The sequence below is a fragment of the Bos javanicus genome, chromosome 21 (assembly GCF_032452875.1).
Source record: "Bos javanicus breed banteng chromosome 21, ARS-OSU_banteng_1.0, whole genome shotgun sequence".
In the NCBI taxonomy this organism is placed as follows: Eukaryota; Metazoa; Chordata; class Mammalia; order Artiodactyla; family Bovidae; genus Bos; species Bos javanicus.
Window position 1 is genome coordinate 60,899,671 of NC_083888.1, and position 21,098 is coordinate 60,920,768.

The 21,098-nt window shown below is 42.5% G+C and overlaps 1 protein-coding gene across 13 annotated transcripts in view; it reads left to right on the plus strand.

The window, feature by feature from the left end:
* Window positions 1-21,098, plus strand: part of VRK1 (VRK serine/threonine kinase 1) — a 157,647-nt gene that overhangs the window by 62,539 nt on the left and 74,010 nt on the right. For 2 of the 13 annotated variants that reach the window (XM_061395267.1, XM_061395268.1), the window contains exon 1: window positions 11,085-11,192. The exons of 3 other annotated variants lie outside the window; for them this stretch is intronic. Coding sequence is in view for 5 of the 10 variants with exons in the window: in XM_061395270.1 (XP_061251254.1) it covers window positions 17,927-17,981 (55 nt within the window). In the remaining 5 variants the exon portion in view is untranslated. Of the gene's footprint in view, window positions 1-11,084; window positions 11,193-14,615; window positions 14,740-17,872; window positions 17,982-21,098 lie in introns of those variants that run through there. 8 more of the 13 variants (XM_061395271.1, XM_061395270.1, XM_061395273.1 and 5 more) reach the window with 8 other exon arrangements.

The window sequence follows — 21,098 nt, forward strand, 5'->3', positions numbered from 1 at the left end:
GAATCTTCCCACAATGCAGAAGACCAAGGTTCAGTCCGAGGGTTGGGAAGATCCTCTGGAGAAGAGAATGGCAACCCACTCGAGTATCTTTGCCTAGAGAATTCCATGGACAGAGGAGCCTTGCAAACTGCGGTCCACAGGGTTGCAAAGAGTCAGATGCGACCAAGTGACTAACACACACAAGGCTCCATCAGTTGTAAAATAACCCATTATTTCATGTGCTACTAATAAGGAAAAAATAAAACCAACACCAGTTATAATGGCATCGATCAGTTATAGGACATACTCTGATTTTAAAGACTTTTCACATTTTAAAATGTGAAAAGCTTTCTTGTTAGAATTGATACAAGATGTCATTTATTAGGGTCAGTTCCTCTCCCACATTCAGTTCAGTTCAGTTCAGTTGCTCAGTCATGTCCGACTCTTTGCAACCCCATGAATCGCAGCATGCCAGGCCTCCCTGTCCATCACCAACTCCTGGAGTTCACTCAGACTCACGTCCATCAAGTCAGTGATGCCATCCAGCCATCTCATCCTCTATCATCCCCTTCTCCTCCTGCCCCCAATCCCTCCCAGCATCAGAGTCTTTTCCAATGAGTCAACTCTTTTCATGAGGTGGCCAAAGTACTAGAGTTTCAGCTTTAGCATCATTCCTTCCAAAGAAATCCCAGGGCTGACCTCCTTCAGAATGGACTGGTTGGATCTCCTTGCAGTCCAAGGGACTCTCAAGAGTCTTCTCCAACACCACAGTTCAAAAGCATCAATTCTTTGGCGCTCAGCTTTCTTCACAGTCCAACTCTCACATCCATACATGACCACTGGAAAAACCATAGCCTTGACTAGACGGACCTTTGTTGGCAAAGTAATGTCTCTGCTTTTCAATATGCTATCTAGGTTGGTCATAACTTTCCTTCCAAGGAGGAAGCGTCTTTTAATTTCATGGCTGCAGTCACCATCTGCAGTGATTTTGGAGCCCCCCAAAATAAAGTCTGAGACTGTTTCCACTGTTTCCCCATCTAGTTCCCATGAAGTGATGGGACCAGAGGCCATGATCTTAGTTTTCTGAACGTTGAGCTTTAAGCCAACTTTTTCACTCTCCACTTTCACTTTCATCAAGAGGCTTTTGAGTTCCTCTTCACTTTCTGCCATAAGGGTAGTGTCATCTGCATATCTGAGGTTATTGATATTTCTCCTGGCAATCTTGATTCCAGCTTGTGTTTCTTCTAGCCCAGTATTTCTCATGATGTACTCTGCATAGAAGTTAAATAAGCAGGGTGACAATATACAGCCTTGACATACTCCTTTTCCTATTTGGAACCAGTCTGTTGTTCCATGTCCAGTTCTAACTGTTGCTCTCCCACAATAGCTGAAGTTTAATGCAGGGTGCAATGACCATTCCAGGTATTTTAAACACAGAGGGATTTAATATAGGGAGTTAGGTACTCATAAAATTGCTGAAGGGCTAGACTAGCGGACGCTAGTGAAAGCACGACAGAACTGCTTTACCTGGAAGCCACTAGCTCTGCTACAATCAAAAGGAGGAAGAATGAGGAGGCTGCCATGGGAACTAGAGAGTTCAGGAACTCTGCCGGAGTTCTAGTCACTTGCACAGAACACAGCCCACCACTCTCAATTCCAACAGCAATTGCAAGTTTGGGGAGAGTTTTTCTTTAAATTAATTAATTAATTTTAATTGGAGGGTAATTACTTTACAATATTGTGGTGGGTTTTGCCATGCATTGACATGAATCAGCCATGGGTGTACATGTGTCCCCCATCCTGAACCCCCTCCCTCCTCCCTCCCCATCCCCTCCCTCTGGGTTGTCCCAGTGCACCGGCTTTGAGTGCCCTGTTTCATGCATTGAACTTGGACTGGTGATCTATTTCACATATGATAATATACATGTTTCAATGCTATTCTCTCTAATTATCCCACCCTCGCCTTCTTCCACAGAGTCCAAAAGTCTGTTCTTTATATCTGTGTCTCTTTTGCTGCCTTGTGAACAGGGTCGTCGTTACCATTTTTCTAAATTCCATATATATGCATTAATATACTGTATTGGTGTTTTTCTTTTTGACTTACTTCACTCTGTATAAAAGGCTCCAGTTTCATCCACCTCATTAGGACTATTTCAAATGTGTTTTTTTTAATAGCTGAGTAATATTCCATTGTGTATAGGTACCACAGCTTTCTTATCTATTCATCTGCTGATGGACATCTAGGTTGCTTTCATGTCCTGGCTATTATAAACAGCGTTGAGATGAACACTGGGGTACATGTGTTTCTTTCAATTCTGGTTTCCTTGGTGTGTATGCCCAGAAATGGGATTGCTGGGTCGTATGGCAGTTCTCTTTCTAGTTTTTTAAGGATTCTCCACACTGTTCTCCATAGTGGCTGTACTAGTTTGCATTCCCACCAACAGTGTGGAGGGTTCCCTTTTCTCCACACTCTCCAGCATTTATTGTTTGTAGACTTTTGGATAGCAGCCATTCTGACTTTCGTGAGATGGTACCTCATTGTGGTTTTGATTTGCATTTCTCTGATAATGAGTGATGTTGAGCATCTTTTCATGTGTTTGTTAGCCATCTGTTTGCCTTCTTTGGAGAAATGTCTATTTAGTTCTTTGGCCCATTTTTTGATTGGGTCATTTATTTTTCTGATATTGAGCTGCATAAGCTGCTTATATATTTTTCAGATTAATTCTTTGTCAGTTGCTTCATTTACTATTATTTTCTCCCATTCTGAAGGCTTTTCATCTTACTTATAGTTTTATTTGTTGAGTAAAAACTTTTAAGTTTACTTAGGTCCCATTTTTTTATTTTTGCTTTTGTTTCCGTTACTCTGGGAGGTGGGTCATGGAGGATCTTGCTGTGATTTATGTCAGAGAGCGTTTTGCCTGTTTTCCTCTAGGAGTTTTATAGTTTCTGGTCTTACATTCAGATCTTTAAGCCATTTTGAGTTTATTTTTGTGTATAGTGTTAGAAAGTGTTCTAGTTTTATACTTTTACAAGTGGTTGACCAGTTTTCCCAGCACCACTTGTTAAATAGATTGTTCTTTTCTTCATTGTATATTTTTGCTTCCTTTCTCAGAGATAACATGTCCATAGGTGCATGGATTTATCTCTGGGCTTTCTATTTGTTCCATTGATCTACACTTCTGTCTTTGTGTCAGTACCATACTGTCTTGATGACTGGAACTGGAGAATCAACCTGCCTGACTTCAGGCAGGTTGATTCTTCCAGTTCCACTCTTCTTTCTCAAGATTACTTTTGCTAGTCAAAGTTTTTTGTATTTCCATACAAATTGTGAAGTTATTCATTCTAGTTCTGTGAAAAATACTGTTGGTAGCTTGATATGGATTACATTGACTCTGTAGAGTGCTTTGGGTAGTATAGTCATTTTCACTATATTGATTCTTCCAATCCATGAACATGGTATATTTCTCCATCTATTTCTGTCATCTTGATTTCTTTCATCAGTATTTTATAGTTTTCTATATATAGGTCTTTTGTTTCTTTAGGTAGATGAAGAAAGTCAATGATGAATGTGATTGTTTCCTTAATTTCTCTTTCTGTCTTCTCATTGTTAGTGTATAGAAATGCAAGGGATTTATGTGTATTAATTTTATATGCTGCAACTTTACTATATTCATTGATTAGCTCTAGTAATTTTCTGGTGGTGTCTTTAGGGTTTTCTATGTACAAGATCATGTCATCTGCAAAGAGTGAGAGTTTCACTTCTTTTCCAATCTGGATTCCTTTTATTTCTTTTTCTTCTATGATTGCTATGGCTAAAAATTTAAAAACTATGTTGAATAGTAGTGGTGAGAGTGGGCACCCTTGTCTTGTTCCTGACTTTAGGGGAAATGCTTTCAATTTTTCACCATTGAGGGTAATGTTTGCTGTGGGTTTATCATATATGGCTTTTATTATGTTGAGGTATGTTCCTTCTATGCCTGCTTTCTGGAGAGTTTTTATGATAAATGGATGTTGAATTTTGTCAAAGGCTTTCTCTGCATCTGTTGATATAATCATATGGTTTTTATCTTTCAATTTGTTAATGTGGTTGTATCGCATTGATTGATTTGTCAATATTTAGGAATCCTTGCATCCCTGGGATAAAGCTCACTTGATCATGATGTATGATCTTTTCAATATGTTGTTGGATTCTGTTTGCTAGAATTTTGTTGAGGATTTTTGCATCTATGTTCATCAGTGATATTGGCCTGTAGTTTTCTTGTTTTGTGGCATATTTGTCTGGTTTGGTATTAGGGTGATGGTGGCCTCATAGAATGAGTTTGGGAGTTTACCTTCCTCTGCAATTTTCTGGAAGAATTTGAGTAGGATGGGTATTAGCTCTTCTCTAAATTTTTGGTAGAATTCACCTGTGAAGCCAACTGGTCCTGGGCATTTGTTTGTTGGAAGATTTTTGATTACAGTTTTGATTTCTGTACTTGTGATGGGTCTGTTAAGATTTTCTATTTCTTCCTGGTTCAGTTTTGGAAGGTTATACTTTTCTAAGAATTTGTCCATTTCTTCCAAGTTGTCCATTTTATTGGCATATAGTTGCTGATAGTAGTCTCTTATGATCCTTTGTATTTCTGTGTTGTCTGTTGTGATTTCTCCATTTTCCTTTCTAATTTTATTGATTTGAATCTTCTCCCTTTTTTTCTTGATGAGTCTGGCTGATGATTTGTCTATTTTATTTACCTTCTCAAAGAATCAGCTTTTAGTTTTGTTGGTTTTTGCTGTAGTCTCCTTTATTTCTTTTTCATATATTTCTGCTTTATTTTTATGATTTGTTTCCTTCTACTAGCCCTGGGAGTCTTCATTTCTTCTTTTTCTAGTTGCTTTAGATGTAAAGTTAGGTTATTTATTTGATTTTTCTCTTGTTTCTTGAGGTAAGCTTGCATTGCTATGAACCTTCCCCTTAGCACTGCTTTTACTGAATCCCATAGGTTTTGGGTTGTTGTGTTTTCATTTTCATTTGTTCCTATGCATATTTTGATTTCCTTTTTGATTTATTCTGTGATTTGTTGGTTATTCAGAAGCATGTTGTTTAGCCTCCATATGTTTGTATTTTTAAAAGTTTTTGCTTGTAGTTGACACCTAATCTCACTGCATTGTGATCAGAAAAGATGCTTGAAATGATTTCAATTTTTTTAAATTTACCAAGGCTAGATTTATGACCCAGGATGTGATCTATCCTGGAGAATGATCTGTGTGCCCTTGAGAAAAAGGTGAAATTCATTCTTTTGGGGTGAAACGTCCTATAGTCCAAACCACCCTTAGTTTTGATAATTTTCTAGAAGAACTCATGGAACTCACCAGAAGCTGCTGTACTCATGGATACATTTTATTGTGGGCCAAGGATGCAGATTAAAATTGTAAGGGCAAAAGCAGAGCCCAAGAGATTTCTGAATGTGGAGCTCCTCTCCCTATGGAGTTAGGACAGTTCTACCTTCTCAACATCAACGTGTGACCATGCACATGGAGTGTTACCAACAAGTCACCTAAGTCTCGGTGTCCAGGGCTTTTACCAGGGCTCCATCACAAATGTGTGATTCATTGTCCATGTGCTGAGCTCAGTCTCCAGTTCCTCCAGAGGTTGACTGATACCATATGACCCAAGGAATCCACATAGATTGCATTATTGATCCTTCTAGCATGGCCAGCCACCACACCAAGTCATATTGTGGGACAATCTGGTGACCCAAGGCCCCCAAGCAAACATAGAGACTCCTAACTGACATTCCAAGGTCTTGGAGATCACCTTGCTGAGGACAAAGGCCAGAGCTGTCTTTAGGCAAGGTTAAATTCTTTAGAATGCACTCACAATTGTACCCACCACCCATCAACCAGGAAGCTCCTACTTCCACCAGCACAGCTGCCTTCTGACACACATAGCATTATACACAGGGCACTGGAACATCGCTGCAGAAAAATCCCAAGACTCCATGACTGTACTGACACTTCACTTTGCCTCCAAATCTTCCTTGAGGAATCTCATGGGAGGAACCTAATTTACATCCAGAATCCTAAGCACTAGGATGCCTGGGAAACACAGCTTTTAGATTTGCAGCCTCTGCAGCAGGAAATGACAGTAGAAGGCAGTAGAAATGTGTGTGAGTGTCAGTACCATATCTGCCACTCCTCCCAACAAGTGGACAGAAAGCAACCCATCCGCTGACCATTCACATCACCCCCAGCTCAGGGAGTTTCACCAGCAGAGTGTGAAACATTTCAGTCACTCTCAGAGGCTCACACATTAAATTTTTCTGTACCATTAATTTCTCAAATCTTGGGGAAGACAAATAACTATGGCACCTTTAAAACCCGCTCAGGAGGTACAAACACACGAAATGATGAATGGTCTGTGCACTGCATGGAGAGCAATTAAATGTTTGGTCTTCTGGATCAGTCTAAACCTTGGCTTAAAGTCCAAATGATCACTCACTAGCTGTGTGACCTTGAGTCAGTTACCTTCTCTGAGCTTTAATTTCTTTATCTCTGTAGTCGGGGGAGGGATAATATCAAACTTGAGGGGTTATTGTGAAGATTTTTTGAAATGTTTGTAGATTATTACACAATTCCTGCAAAGTGCTTAAAATTTAGTAAATGGATGCAGCCATCATCATTATCATTATCATCATCAATGTCATCATTATCAGGATGAAGGAAAGGTGAAGGAAACAGTTTCCTAGGACTTTAAAGCCTCTTTCATCCACTTCTGACCTCAGTGTGTTAGTCGCTCAGTCATGTCTGACTCTTTGCAACTCCATGGACTGTAGCCCGCCAGGCTCCTCTGTCCATGGGATTCTCCAGGCAAGAATACTGGAGTGGGTTGCCATTTCCTTCTCCAGGGGATCTTCCTGACTCAGGGATTGAACCGTGGCTCCTGCATTGGCAGACAGGTTCTTTCCCACTGAGCCACTAAGGAAGCCTGTAATCATTGATTATTGTATCATTAAATCTGAAAGAACCTATCTCTTCTATTGTGAGAGTTGCTAGATTAGTTCAGCTGAGTAACTAGGTCAGTGTTACCTTGACTATGAGGTCTGGCAGAACAGTGCGTTCTTCCTGCATTCTCAGTGCACGGAGTCTAAGAGTCACCGTATTATCTCATTACATTTTCTAAGAGTCAGCAGGTATGACTGATACCAAGATGGATTTAGAGTCAGCCAGCCCTACTGGCCGCCACTAGCAGTGCAACCTTGAGCAAATCATTTCATTTCTCTGGGATTTTGTATCCTCATCTGGACACTGGGGATTATATTACTTACCTCTCAGAGTTACATGAGATAGTTTTCCCAGCATATAATAAATACTCATAAAAATCATTGTTACTAGAATTTGTAATCATGTCTATATATGTCTGGATTATAAATCTGTAAGGATACTGTAGATTGTATCAACCACTGTATCAAGTGGTTGGCACATGGTAAAAGTGCTAACTTTATCCTCAAAAGTCCTTGCTAAAATGGAAATAGGGGCTCTGGACCCCCGGGATGAGATCAGAAGGGGATGGAGGAGTAGGAACCTGGCCGGGGCACTCTGAAGACTTCTGAACATATTCTGTTCCTCATTCCTCTCCCTTTCCCCTCACCCCAGGAGGTAATAATCTCTTGGGTTGTTGTTAGGATGCCTACACTGAGCAAGGACACCCTAGCAGCTTTGTTTCATGAAGATCAAAGCCCTTCTCAGACACAACCTCGTCTACCTCTCATTGGCCTTGGGAGGTGCAGAACTGGTTGGTCCAGGATGCTTGTGCCCATTCTATAGATGGAAACAACAAGGGCAAGTACTCATAAACTGACTCATTGTTAGGTCCAGTATCTGCTGAAGCCTGCCAGGGCAGTGTTGCTTGCTAATGACAGTCATGCTTGTTTGAACTTCACAGACTGAGCTTCTGTTATGATCTAGCTACTACCAATCTTCTCTCCCTTTCCCGAAGTTCCCTGTGTTACTGTTCCCGTCTGTGTCTTTATACTCATGTCACCAGGGTTGGAGAGTGCCTGGAAATAAAGGAGGGCACTCCAGAGCCTGACTATGCGGCAAATCAACACAGATTCCATGCATAGATTTTCAGCTGGTCTGCTCTTGCCAGGCAGGAGGAAAAAAATATACTCATCAGGCCGAACCCGCTCATGACTCACCTTGCTTTATCTACCATGATCCATTGTTCAAGAATCTCTTTACCCAACTAAAAGCCAGCATCTTCCATAAATCTCTATCACAGCATTGAAATTATTTCCTTCTAGAAAGTATCCTCATGTACTGAGGCTATGCATAAAGGGGCAGTAAAAGGGAAAAAAAAAATTTGGAAGCTGGAAGTAGATTCAGGCGGCCTGGAATCATGTAAAGCTTTTTTTTTTTTTTTCCTCTTTAAGAACGGAGATAGTGCATGTGAAAAAGTGCAGTGCCTAATACATAGTAAGACCTCAGTAAACAATCATTAAATTGGAAACCCCAGAGTTCCCAGAGGTTTGTCTAACTCCTGGTCACACCTGGTGTGAAGAGCTGACTCACTGGAAAAAAATTCTGATGCTGGGAAAGATTGAGGGCAGGAGGAGAAGGGGATGATTTTAGCATGACAGAGGATAACATGGTTGGATGGCATCACCGACTTGAGCAGTCTATGGAGTTGCAAAGAGTCAGATACGACTTAGTGACTGAACAACAACAAACATTTGTTTGGATGATATACATATTTTTGACTATATGGCAGGACTATACTCATGAACTTTTCCTCTCAAGTTCAATTCTTAAATCCTAAAGCCCAGATCCATCAAGTCCTCATGGGTCATCTTCTGCAGAACCCTGATCTTGATACCAAGGTATCAATGCATAAACATCCTTTGAGGGCCCCTGTGTCCCAGGGCTGTAACTGTACCTACAGTAGACACACAGTCAGACACACAGTCTCTGTGATAGCAGTGTGGACTGATGTCCTGCCATGCACTGGTAGGACATCTCAGCACCTGTGGGTGGTGTCGAAGATGTTGTCAGTTGCCTTGGTGCGCGGTTGGATCTAAGCTTTGTTTAACAGCAAGTCATCTGAGTGAGGGTGAAGGAGTCATGAGCTGCAGAATAAATACCTTCCATTATCACCTTGGAATATTCCAGGCCCTGTTGATTTAAGTGTGTTTCAAGGCCAGCCAGTTTTCAACCCGGTGTGAAAGGAGGGACCCTTTGCACATGTATGGTGAGGTTAGGGGAACATGGTGATGGTGTGACATATAAATCCTGTTCCAAGACTCCTTAGTGTGTATGTGTGTGTGTATCTGTGTGTGAATATGTGTATGTGTGTATACATGTGTATGTATATATGTGTCTATGTGTGTGTGCACATATGTGTATATATGTGTATATGTGTGTCTGCGCATGTGTACGTGTGTGTGTGCGTATGTGTGTGTCCATATGTAGACTATCTTTCTCTCAGTGGATTTTGGCCACAGATTCTTGCTGGGGAATTCCACACCCGTGAGATGTGTGAATCTTGAGACCTCTTCGCTGACAAGTATTCACTGAGTGCTCGCCTTGTGCATGTGTTTCCATCAGAGTCTCCACAAGAAGCAGACGACACATTTAAAACAGAGTTTATCTGCAGAGGGTTTATTTGCAATGAGACTACTGGCAAAAGTGTGAGGGTGGGAACCATGGGGATGGAGCAGTAACCTTGGCGCAGCAGTGGTCCTGGGGTTATCAGCTGCAGGTCTGAGGCACAGAGGGAGGGGGCTGTCACTGCAAGCTGGAGAGGAGGGCCAGGCAGCAGTGGCCTTCAGCTGAGGGCCCAGCCGACTGCAGGGGACCTTGCCAACCAGGATTGAGGGGAATACTTACTTTCAGCAACAGCTCTCTTTCCTTCCACTCCTCTGTGGGGTTCCGTACCAGCCAAATCCTCCAGGAGCCTGGAGCCCAGGAACCTGGTAGTGGCTTGGACAGCTCAGGGGGCAGAGGGCAGGCTGGAGGAGCATCTGGAGCCTTGCAGGGTATCTGGAGGGGCAAATGCACCTCGACAGGCAAAATACTGCGCTGTCCAGTGAATAGGGATTCCAGGTTCTGTGAGGTCCGAAGTTCACACAATTTGGGGGGTCTGCTTAAAGAAAATCATACAAAAATATCTTACCTTGGCAAAAAGAACCAAAACCAAAAACAAAAAAAACCCAAAAAACAAAAACCCACTAAAATGGTTAACAGAAGGCTTTGGATGAGACATGTGCTTAAGCCTCATTAGTTTCACTGTAAATCTCCCTCCGCCTATGACTTTGGGGACACTGACCTAGAACAGCACCGCTGCCCTAAATAAGGTTACTGTCTCATGGATATGGATTACCGAAGGCTTAGACAGCTGATTAGAATTACAAAGCAAACTGTGGCGTAAGATAATTACGGATGGAATACACAGATTAGGTAGGCATGGATATAGGCTTTGACAGACAGGATTTAGACGCGTGGCTATGAGTGGCGAGAATAATACTCTCTGCTCTTTATTGAGCATCTACTACAGACAAAGCACTGTCTCTAGGATATCTCATTTAATCCTGACAAAAACAAGATATTGAGACTCATAGGGGTTAAGTCATTTAGTTCACAAAGTTAGAGAGTGGAGGAGCCGGGATTTGATCGCGAGCTGTTTGCTTCCAGAGCCAGGCCCTAATATACTGAACCAAGCGGCTGTGTGACAAGCATGCAGGTGTGGACGAGAAGGTGCAAAAATGGAAGCACCACTTGGCCAAACGGGAATATTTTACATCCAACTCTTTTCAACACATTATTTAGTAAATCAAGCTACTGCGAACACGGGCGATATTTATTTCGGTTCCTAGGGCTTTGACGGATACAGCATCTGACCATAAGAACGGATTCAAGAGACTGTAGACCGCATTTCCCAGAGGCCCACTGGGGCCGAGCCAACACGATCTCGCTTTGCCAGTGAAAGACTCCATTTCCCAGCACGCAGTGCGAGGGCCGGCCCGTGGCTCCCGGCATTCCTCGGGGGCCGGCGGGAGCCAGCGCGGGCTCCGCCCATCCCGCGCGTTCCCGCTCGCTCCGCCTCTCCCTCTCGCCTGAGCCAATGGGAATGCCCCATACTGCAGGGTGTGACGGGGCTGGCGCCGCCGCGGAGTTGCGAGTCGGCGAAAGCGGCGGGAAGTTCGTACTGGGCAGAAGGCGACGGTCTGCGGCTTGGGGTAGGGCGGCCGCGCGCTAAGCGGTCCGAGGGCGCCGGCGCCGAACGGGGACTGTGGAGGGGGCGGCCGGGGAGCTGGGCTAGCGTGGGGCGGCCGGGCGGCCGTGCCCTCGGGCGGTGTCGAGGGCGGCGGTCGGCGCGGCGCCGGCGTCCTCTCCCGCCGGGGCTCCCTCAGGTCGCGCTGCGGCCCTGGGTTTCCTGCACCGGCCGGGGGTGGTGCCCGAGGCTCAGCTTCCCGTTCTGGATGGCACGTAGGCCGGTCAGACTCGCGCCGTGTCTGGGAGATGGCCCTTGTAAGGCCAGCCTGGACCGCCGGGGTCTTTCCTCCCTCTCGGAGCTCATACTCTGCAGGGGAATCGGAGTAGAAGCAAATAGTACCATTTGCAGATGCCGAAAAGCTCCCTAGTAATAGGATAGGCGACGGTGGGCCGGAGTGGTAGGGGTGACGGAGAGCATCTCAGGAGGTGACGTTGGTCCTGAGACCTGAGATGGGCGAAGGAGCCTTCTCCCCAGAGGGTAGCGTTCCAGGCGTTTCTAACCAGTCGGTGTCGGGCTGAGGCCGGGTAAGAGCTTGCTTGCACTTGACCGCAAGGTTCAAGGCTGTGAAGCTCTGTAGGAGAGTTTTACAAGGGATTTTAGCATCCTTCTGACGGTTTTTTGTTGCCCCTCCGTAGCTACGGGTTGGCACCCTTTGCTGATGTAGCCATGTTCAAGGACAGCAAGTAGTTTTTCCTTTTTCGAATAATTTTTGGCTCCGGTGTCAAAACTCATAGGTCATTTATTTAAATTAGACAAAAAGCATCAGAGTCTCTGGGTTGAGAGAGAGAGGGAGGAAGGGGACGCAGACACGACGTTCCTGTTGAGGCCACCCATTTTTCACTCCCCCCCACCCCCGCCTTTTTTGTTTTTTGTTTTTGCTTGTTGTTGACTCTTCCTCTCCCTTCGCAATCTCCTTTTCTTGGAACAACCTGGAAATAACCAGTTTTGCTGTTGGGAGGGTGGTGCGTTTAAGGAACTGTTGAAGAGCCTCATTAATTACTGTTTTTTGATTTCTTTCTATTTTAACTGCAGTTACCCATCTGTGGAGTCTGAACTTTGCAAGAGTTAAAAATAAATAGGGCAGCATTTATTTTGAAGAGTTCAGAATAAAGGCACCTTACTTTTCTTGACATGTGGAGTGTGATACTTTTGGGGAAGAATTTAATCTCCAGTTTTAAAGAAGTCTCAGAGGGCAGCAGGGGTTCTTTATGTTGTTGTTTAGTCCCTCAGTTGTGTCCGACTCTTTGTGACCCCCACAGCCTGTAGCTCCCCAGGCCCTTCTGTCCGTGGGATTTCCCAGGGAGAATACTGGAGTGGGTTGGGTTGCCATTTTCTCCTCCAAGATAAGATGATGTTCATCAGCTGTCTGTAGAAGGGAATTCAGTAGTCACTTAACACAAACTTCTCTGCTGAAGCTGCTACAGGTGCTGTGTCATGTCAACATTGTTCATCAGATTCTGGGATAATAGTAACCCAGCTTGAATCTGGTGACGGTAAACTTGTGTTAAGAGTTCAGTTCAGTCGCTCAGTCGTGTCCGACTCTTTGTGACCCCATGAATCGAAGCACGCCAGGCCTCCCTGTCCGTCACCAACTCCCGGAGTTCACTCACACTCCTGTCCATCGAGTCAGTGATGCCATCCAGCCATCTCATCCTCTGTCATCCCCTTCTCCTCCTGCCCCCAATCCCTCCCAGCATCAGAGTCTTTTCCAGTAAGTCAGCTCTTCGCATGAGGTGGCCAAAGTACTGGAGTTTCAGCTTTAGCATCATTCCTTCCACAGAAATCCCAGGGCTGATCTCCTTGAGAATGGACTGGTTGTGTTAAGCATTACTGTCCATTTATTATACTAGTATCTAATGCAAAAGGGCTTCCAGGTGGGTAGAGAATCCTCCTGCCAAGTAGGCACAGATTTGATCCCAGGGTCGGGAACATCCCCTGAAGAAGGAAATGACAACCCACTCCAGTGTGCTTGCCTGGGAAATCCCGTAGACAGAGGAGCCTGGTGGGCTACAGTCCACGGGGTCACAGAGTCAGACGCGACTTAGCGACTAAACAGCAACAACAGTCTAGTGCAAATACCAGATTTAGAGTGTAATGGCTTACGTTAAGCACAGCAAGAATTGTGGGAGGATATTTGTTAAATGAGAAAATGAAGGAATGTAACATTTGTAGAACCTGGCATATAATAAGTTAGTAAGTGCCCAGGAGATGGTTATGTGGAAAGCTTACGTTAAGTTTTATTCCAGGGTGCAAGTTGTATATTTTAAAATTAATAGTAGTGCATTGAAAATGTTGACAGACCCTAAAATTAAATTTCTTAATTAGGCCAGGCTTTTTCTTTTTTTTTTGAGAACTAATGTGAAATAATAATAAATAATGTAAGTGAGGGTCCCAGATGTCTTGGGAAGAAAAATACGATTTTTATTTTGACAACTATATACATATTTTTCCTTAAAGCCATCCCTAATAAGATATGATGTGCTATGAATAGAATTTTGGTTTAAAAAATAAAACTTTGAAAGTATTTTTATTTGGTAAATAAAACTTACTGGAAATGAGGCAAAGCTTGAAAATTTACCTTATATCAAAATGAAGGATGATTCCTGAATTTATGCAAATGTTAGTGTCTTCATAGATCAGGCATTGAACCTAATGGAAATTAAGTGCTGCCTCTGTGTGTGTGACTGAGGCTCTCATGGAAATTGTTCTTCGTAATGGATGGGTTACCGAATAGGCCTGGAGAATATTTTTCAGACTGGTAGTACATTTTGCACGTTTGCCGAGTTTATTTTTCAGAGTGAGCAGAGATGGACTTGTTTATTCACCAGACGTCCTGTGCCTGCTCTATGTCAGGAGCTGTGCCGGGGGCAGAATCTGTTCTTGCGATTGGAGGGTCTTGTCGAAGCAACTTTTCTTTTAAGCTAATAGAGGTCATTGTTTTGAACTTTGGTTATCTAGCACCCAGCACACGAGAAGTCAAGTGTGTATGGCACATTCGAAAAACTATACTGTTTGTGGTAAAATGTAGAAAACAGGAAATTTTTAATCAAGGTGTAAGGATGATGCGGAAAAGTGATGGAGTCTGCTACAGCGTTAGCTGGGTGGTGTGACCTAGATGTGCTCACACTCTGTGATACATTTGGCCCTTTTGACCCAGATTCCTGTGAACATGTTCTTACTTGCCTTTACAAAGATGTGAAGATTCATGTTGATGCATGGCGAAAACCACCACAGTATTGTAATTAGCCTCCAATGAAAATAAATTAATTAAAAAAAAAAAGATGTAAAGAAGGGCATGCCCTTTAATATCTTGCCCCCTTAGCTTCTGAGTGATATTTAAGTACCCAACATTCCACGGTTGTTGTTTTGAACTAATTTCTTGCAGTGCTTCATCTCTCCCAATGTCATCTTAAATCTTTGAACTCAAACTCAAGCACATTCTACTCTTCTTTTCTGGATGACATGTGGACAACACTTGAAGAAAGAAAAGCTCTCTAGAGTGTGGATAGGTATGAAATCTGCCCTTCCCCTGTAATTGGAGTTTGATTTTTAATATTCACTGATAAATACTAATGACAGGAAACTACTTCTAGTAACATTCATTGGTAAATTTATCAAGAATTTTATTAGCCACAGTGTCTTTGTCAGCTTGGTTTGAATTGTATTGTTTGTTTAGTCTTCATGGAGGTACATGGATTTCCATGATTCTTTGCAGTTAGTCCTGTCTCTCCATGGGTCTTTGACCCAAGAGAAAGGAACCATCTCCGATTTGAAAATGAGATGCTGTCCGCACTGCCAATGTTTAGGGTGAATATTAAACCTACACATAGTCTGAAGTGTTGATCAGGAAGCTGTATGTATTAAATGGGAAGATACACTAGATGGAAGTCATGTAATTAAGTTGCAGGGTTGTTAATTTGAGATTTGGGAATGTTCTGGACACAGTTGTCTTAACAGAGCTTAGTACCCAGTCTGAATGAGAACTGGAAAGCCAGTGGGCAAAGGGCAGCACCATCTTTTACTTTTCATGGCTTTATAGTTTCCTTCTGTGCATTTATTTCTCTTTGCAGACTGCCGGTCTTGCTGCTGTTCACGTTTGGGGCGGATAGTCTTAGTGCTAGCTCCTTGTTTCAGGAATCCCAGAGAGGCTCCATCATCTCTGTCAGTTAGATCCAAAATTTTTAAAAAAGTCATGAAGTTAGAAATCCTAGAGCTAAGATAACTACAGCTTTATTTCAGATTAATTGCTTTCCTCAAATTGTCTTACGAAGTATTAATAACAGCCGAACAAATGCCATTGTGTGATAATGCTGTGTATAAATGCATTGTGATCACATGGCGTGTTAGAAAGTGCCATTAAGCCTTCAGTCTTCATAGACTGTCAGGAACAAACTTTTGCTGTTTCTGCTGGAATTGTTGCTTTTGTTCCACTTGTTATTGAAATTTACTATTTAACATGGTAGCAGAGCTATCACCATACAGATTATATCTAATTATGCATTCTTTTTTAGAGGTAGTAAGGAAAAAAGTCTTTTTTGGGAATCAGGGAAAAAGTTCTAGAAATGCATTAAAAAAAACCCAAGGCCAGGTTATAACATTTAAGAGGCTTGCTTACTGGTTTTATATGGCACCCCACTCCAGTACTCTTGCTTGGAAAATCCCATGGATGGAGGAGCCTGGTGGGCTGCAGTCCATGGGGTTGCTAAGAGTTGGACAGGACTGAGCAACTTCACTTTCACTTTTCACTTTCATGCATTGGAGAAGGAAATGGCAGCCCACTCAAGTGGTCTTGCCTGGAGAATCCCAGGGACGGGGGAGCCTGGTGGGCTGCCGTCTTTGGGGTCCCACAGAGTCGGACATGACTGAAGTGACTTAGCATAGCATAGAAAATATTGTAGAAATTGTGACTTTCAAATGCATTACTTCACATGTTGCAGCCCATGTGAAATGGTGCAGCCACTCTGGGATTTAGTTTGACAGTTTCTTAAAAAGTTGAACATACACCACGCACATGATCCAGCAGTTACACCCCTGGGCATTTATCCTCAGAAAATAAAAGCTTATGTTCACATGAAGACCTGTATGTAAATGTTCTAGTGGCTTCGTTTATAAAAGCCAAAACTCAGAGACAGCCGATGCATCCTTCAGTGGGTAAATGGTCACATAAAATGAGGTTTAGCCATATAATGGAACACGAAAAGGAGCAAACGAAACAAAATCATAACAAAAAGGAGCAAACTACTGACACGAGCAACAGTTTGGATGGAGTTTAGGGGCACAGTACTGAGTGAAAAGGTTGTGTGATTAACATTCCTTTGTATAACGTTCCCGAAACCATATAGTTACAGTAGTGGAGAAGAGCTCAGTTTTGCCACAGTGAGGGTTGGGAGTATGATGTTACTATAGCGGGGTAGCCTGAGGGAGTTTCTTTGGGGGTGATTGAACAGTTCTGTGGCTTGGTTATTGTGATGGTTTTAATTATCTTTACATACGATGAAATGTCACAAGGTGTATACACACACACACACACACACACACACACACACACACGGTAAAAACTGAAGTTTGAATAAGTACTTTTGTTACTAACACTGTATCAGTGAGTTTCCTAATTTTGATCACTATTATGCTCCATGATGTTGGGTTGTAGGAGTAAGTATAGACTTTATTCACTAAGAAACTGCAAGCTTTCCCAGAGCTGTACCATCTTACAGTCCTGTCATCACTATATGAGTGATCAATTTCTCCACATTTTTACCAGCATTTGGTGTTAGCAGTATTTTTTATGTTAGCCATTTTAATAGGTGTGTATTGGTACTTCAGAATGGCTTTAATTTGCATTTTCCTAATGGCTAATGATGTTCAACATCTTTCCATATGCTTGTCCTTTGAAGTGGTTCAGAACAAGCCTCCACAAAATGTATCATTATGGCAAGTGGATTACTTTAAGCCAAAGAGAGTGAAGACCCATAAGATTCCGGAGCTTTTTACTGCCCCCTCAACTGACAGATTTGGAGAAGGAAATGGCACCCCACTCCAGTATTCATGCCTAGAAAATCCCATGGACGGAGGAGCCTGTAGGCTACAGTCCATGGGGTCACAAAGAGTCGGGCACGACTGAGCGACTTCACTTCACTTCAACTGACAAGTTAGTTTAGATAAGGAGCCTGGTTCAGAGAGAGCTGTTACCAGAGATAACTTTTAACTGAAAGGCCTAACTGTGTGGCATCTAATAACAAACATCTGATCACATGTCTGAGTTACCTTCCTCCTCTTTGAAGTCCCCGCCCCCTGTCCCCTTCCTCTGCTCAGGATGGCAAATAAGCCTCCACGGCCTGCCCTGCCCTTGGGGCCCATATTTTTGTGGAGGTACAATTAAATTTGTTTTTCTCCTGTTAATTTGTCTTAGGCCAGTTTAATTGATGCAGTAGCAAAAGAACCTAGAATGGTAGAGGAAATATTTTTTCTTTCCCACATAGTCATATCTTACTTTGTTCAAATCATTTTCCCGTTTTCTAATTTGCTTTCTTACTGTTGAATTTAGAGCATTCTTTATATATTCTGAATACAAGTCCTTTGCCAGATACGTGATTTGTAAATGTATTCTCTCAGTCTGTGGCTTGTCTTTTCATTCTCTTACAGTGTCTTCTGCAGCACAGAAGGTTTTAATTTTCATGAAGTCCAACTTACCAACGTATGGATCGTTTTTGGTGTCATGCATGTCTCAGAACTCTACCGAACCATAGGTCAGGTAGATGTTCCAAGTTTTCTTCGAAGTGCTTAACAATTTTATGTCTTACATTTAGATCAATGAATCCATTTCGGGTTAATTTGTGCACGGAGTATGACTTTTAGGTCTTTTTCTTTTCTTTTCCTTTTGTGTATGGGTGTCTGCTTGTTCCAGAACCATTTGTTGAGAAGACTATGCTTTCTCCATTGAGTCTTTTTTTTTTTTTTTAAATCTTTATCAAAAATCCGTTGGCTGTAAACTGCAAACAAAATGAATAAGCAATTAAGTATGGAAATTAATACAGATGTCTGAAGGTATAAAGGCTCATGGCTTGAGTCTTGAAAAAAATATGTATAGATTTGAGAGGAAGTGGGAAAACATTTTAGAGAATAGCATGAGCAAATTTAGGTCCTAGAGAAAATAAGAACTGGCTGTTTTGGGGTGTCATGGAAGTGAAGGAGAGGGAGGGACATTGGGGGAGGATAATTCATTCATGTGTCTAGGAAACTGCTGGCCAGTTTTTAATCAGTTTATTGACTGCTAGAAGGTACTGTAGGTTCTGGAGCAGGAAGAAGGATATGGTAGAAATAGTCTTCGAGAGACTTTTTTTAGGGGTATGTATGGCAGTGATGGGGCTTCCCAGGTGGTGCTAGTGGTAAAGAACCTGCCTGCCAGTGCAGGAGACATAAGAGACGCGGGTTCAATTCCTGGGTTGGGAAGATCCCCTGGAGGAGGGCATGGCAACCCACTTCAGTATTCTTGCCTGCAGAATCCCATGGACAGAGGAGCCTGGCGGGCTACAGTCCATGGTGTCACAAAGAGTTGGACATGACTGAGTTACTAAGCAAGCACTCAGATGGCAGTGCTAGGTTAGTAGGAAGAAGAGGATACAGCCATGACCCTGACAGTGTTGTTACTTTATAACTAAGTCCTTTGTATTTCTCAGAAGGGTTTTGGTAGATTTTAGACTTTGGCCACTTTTTCAGACTTTTCTCCCTAGTGATGGCTCCTGAGAACTCTGCTGGACCTTCTAACTCCTTCACATCAACGCTTCCTTTAGTAAGTTGTGTGTGTTGGCTCATTGTTGACTTTGGTGACAGTTCTTATCAGGCCTAAAAGGAGTCCAAGAGATGAGCAGCTGAAATGATGAAAACATAAAAGAGTTGATGAATTGGTCCAATGAGAAAAAGTTAATGGAATCTCTTTTATTTATCACGGCTAAGAGCAGACTCAGGGGTTATTTAATCAGAACGTCCTGATACTTGTATTTGAAGAACTACACCGAGAGTGGTGATGACCAGCTGTTCTTCAGAGTCACCGAGGACTGAGCAAGGACAGACAGCTCAGATGGCAAGATTAGGGTTTTAGTCTGAGGAAGGACTTTCCAGGCAGTGAGAACATTAGATGCTTCCTGCCAGTAATGGAAGGGTCTTTAGAGAGGGAATAGGAAGCCTAGATGTAATCTAGGAACATTTTTCTTATAGTTGGGGATGTGACGGGTGACAGCCCCCGAGTCCTAATTTATTAATTTGTGACCAGAAATACTCAGTTTCTGTTTTCTTAACAACCACTTCCTGTTCTTGATTTCTTTCCCTGAACAAATTATATTTCTTTTTCTGTTCACCTTTGGGAATCTCGTTTGGTTTCTGCCTTCTCTTGTGCGTTTTAAAAGATTATCTTAGATGTAGATTAGACTTCTGTCATTTAAAAAAAATAGCTTCTCAACAAATAGAACTTTTGTAACATCAAACTGCTAAATATCCATGCATTTCTACTTTTTAATTTAGAACATGGAAAAGCGTATCATCCCATTTTTATAAAACATCAGTGATGACTTGTTGAGCAAAGGATTTTACTGCATAAGAGATTACCGTGACATGTATTAATGAAAGATTGGCAGTGTGAGAAGCTTTCCTGCGATCACTTATTTGCCTTCAGAGCAGTTTTTCTCTTTGATTTAATTTTCTTGGTCTGATTGTTTTCTACAAGTCTAGATCTTTTTCCCACTGAAATGTTTAGATTGACCAAGACTATTTCACTCATGATCGCAACCCTTCAGTATTAAAACGGAATTTTTTTTTTTCTGCGGAAGAGCAAGCTCTTACAGTGCTATGCAAGCTGCCCATTTAAAACTATCATTGCTTGGCACCTATGCCCTAGTGACAGTTTGACCAACATGTGAGCAGGCACACTGCCATCCTGACAGATGGGCGTGGGTAGAGGCAGCCAAGAAACCATGTATCTGCATCTAGTGTATTTGTTAAGGGCAGGATTCCCAGTCGGGGATGTTCAAACGTCTGTCCATCCTGAGCGTTCACGCCTATGGATAAAGGGATGTCATCATTAATCTCAGCCTCTGACTGAGATTCCATGGGTATGTAAGAGCTTCTTGGCACTTACAGAAGTAGGCAATTGGGGACAATCAGGATAATTGTCCTCTCCTTCATCCCAGGACTACTTCAAATAATCCTTTTCTTTTTTTCCTAGCCAACTTGGTTTGCAGTGAGTACAAAACTGTTCAGACATGGTCCCAATACTTCTAGAATATATACTGTTGCATTTTTTTTCTCGTGTAAAGAAGCTCTGAAGCCATAGGTATTTATGGTTTGGACAGTGATGTACATAATTGATTGGAGTCAGGTAGACCGGAGTTCACAGACTGATGGCTGTGTGACATCAGGGTAAGCTAATTTTACCATCACATCAAGATGAAATAATAGCTGTTACATAGGGTGGTTGTGAGAATGGCCTGTGAAACATGTACAGTGAATTGCTTGGTGTAATGACTGGTCCCCTGTATGTGTTCAATAAGCGTGTATCATCATCATCATTGCTGTAATATACCTGAGGGCATTTTTCTCTGGAGAGTTACTGAAACAGGGAAATCTTTTTTCCACTCATTTCCTATTAATACCATTCTTGAAAGTCATGTATTGGATATCATCACATTGTTTAGTCTATAATGGAATGCCTCCAACAACAGGGAGCTCACTACCTTTAGAAAAGGGTTATTCAGTCATGGAACTGGTGACATTTTAGATGAGTTGTCCTTTGCTGTGTTGGGGGGTTCTCTGAATTGTTGGGTGTTCATCATCCCTGGCCAGGGGGCACAGAATTGTCCCTGTTTGAGAACCACTG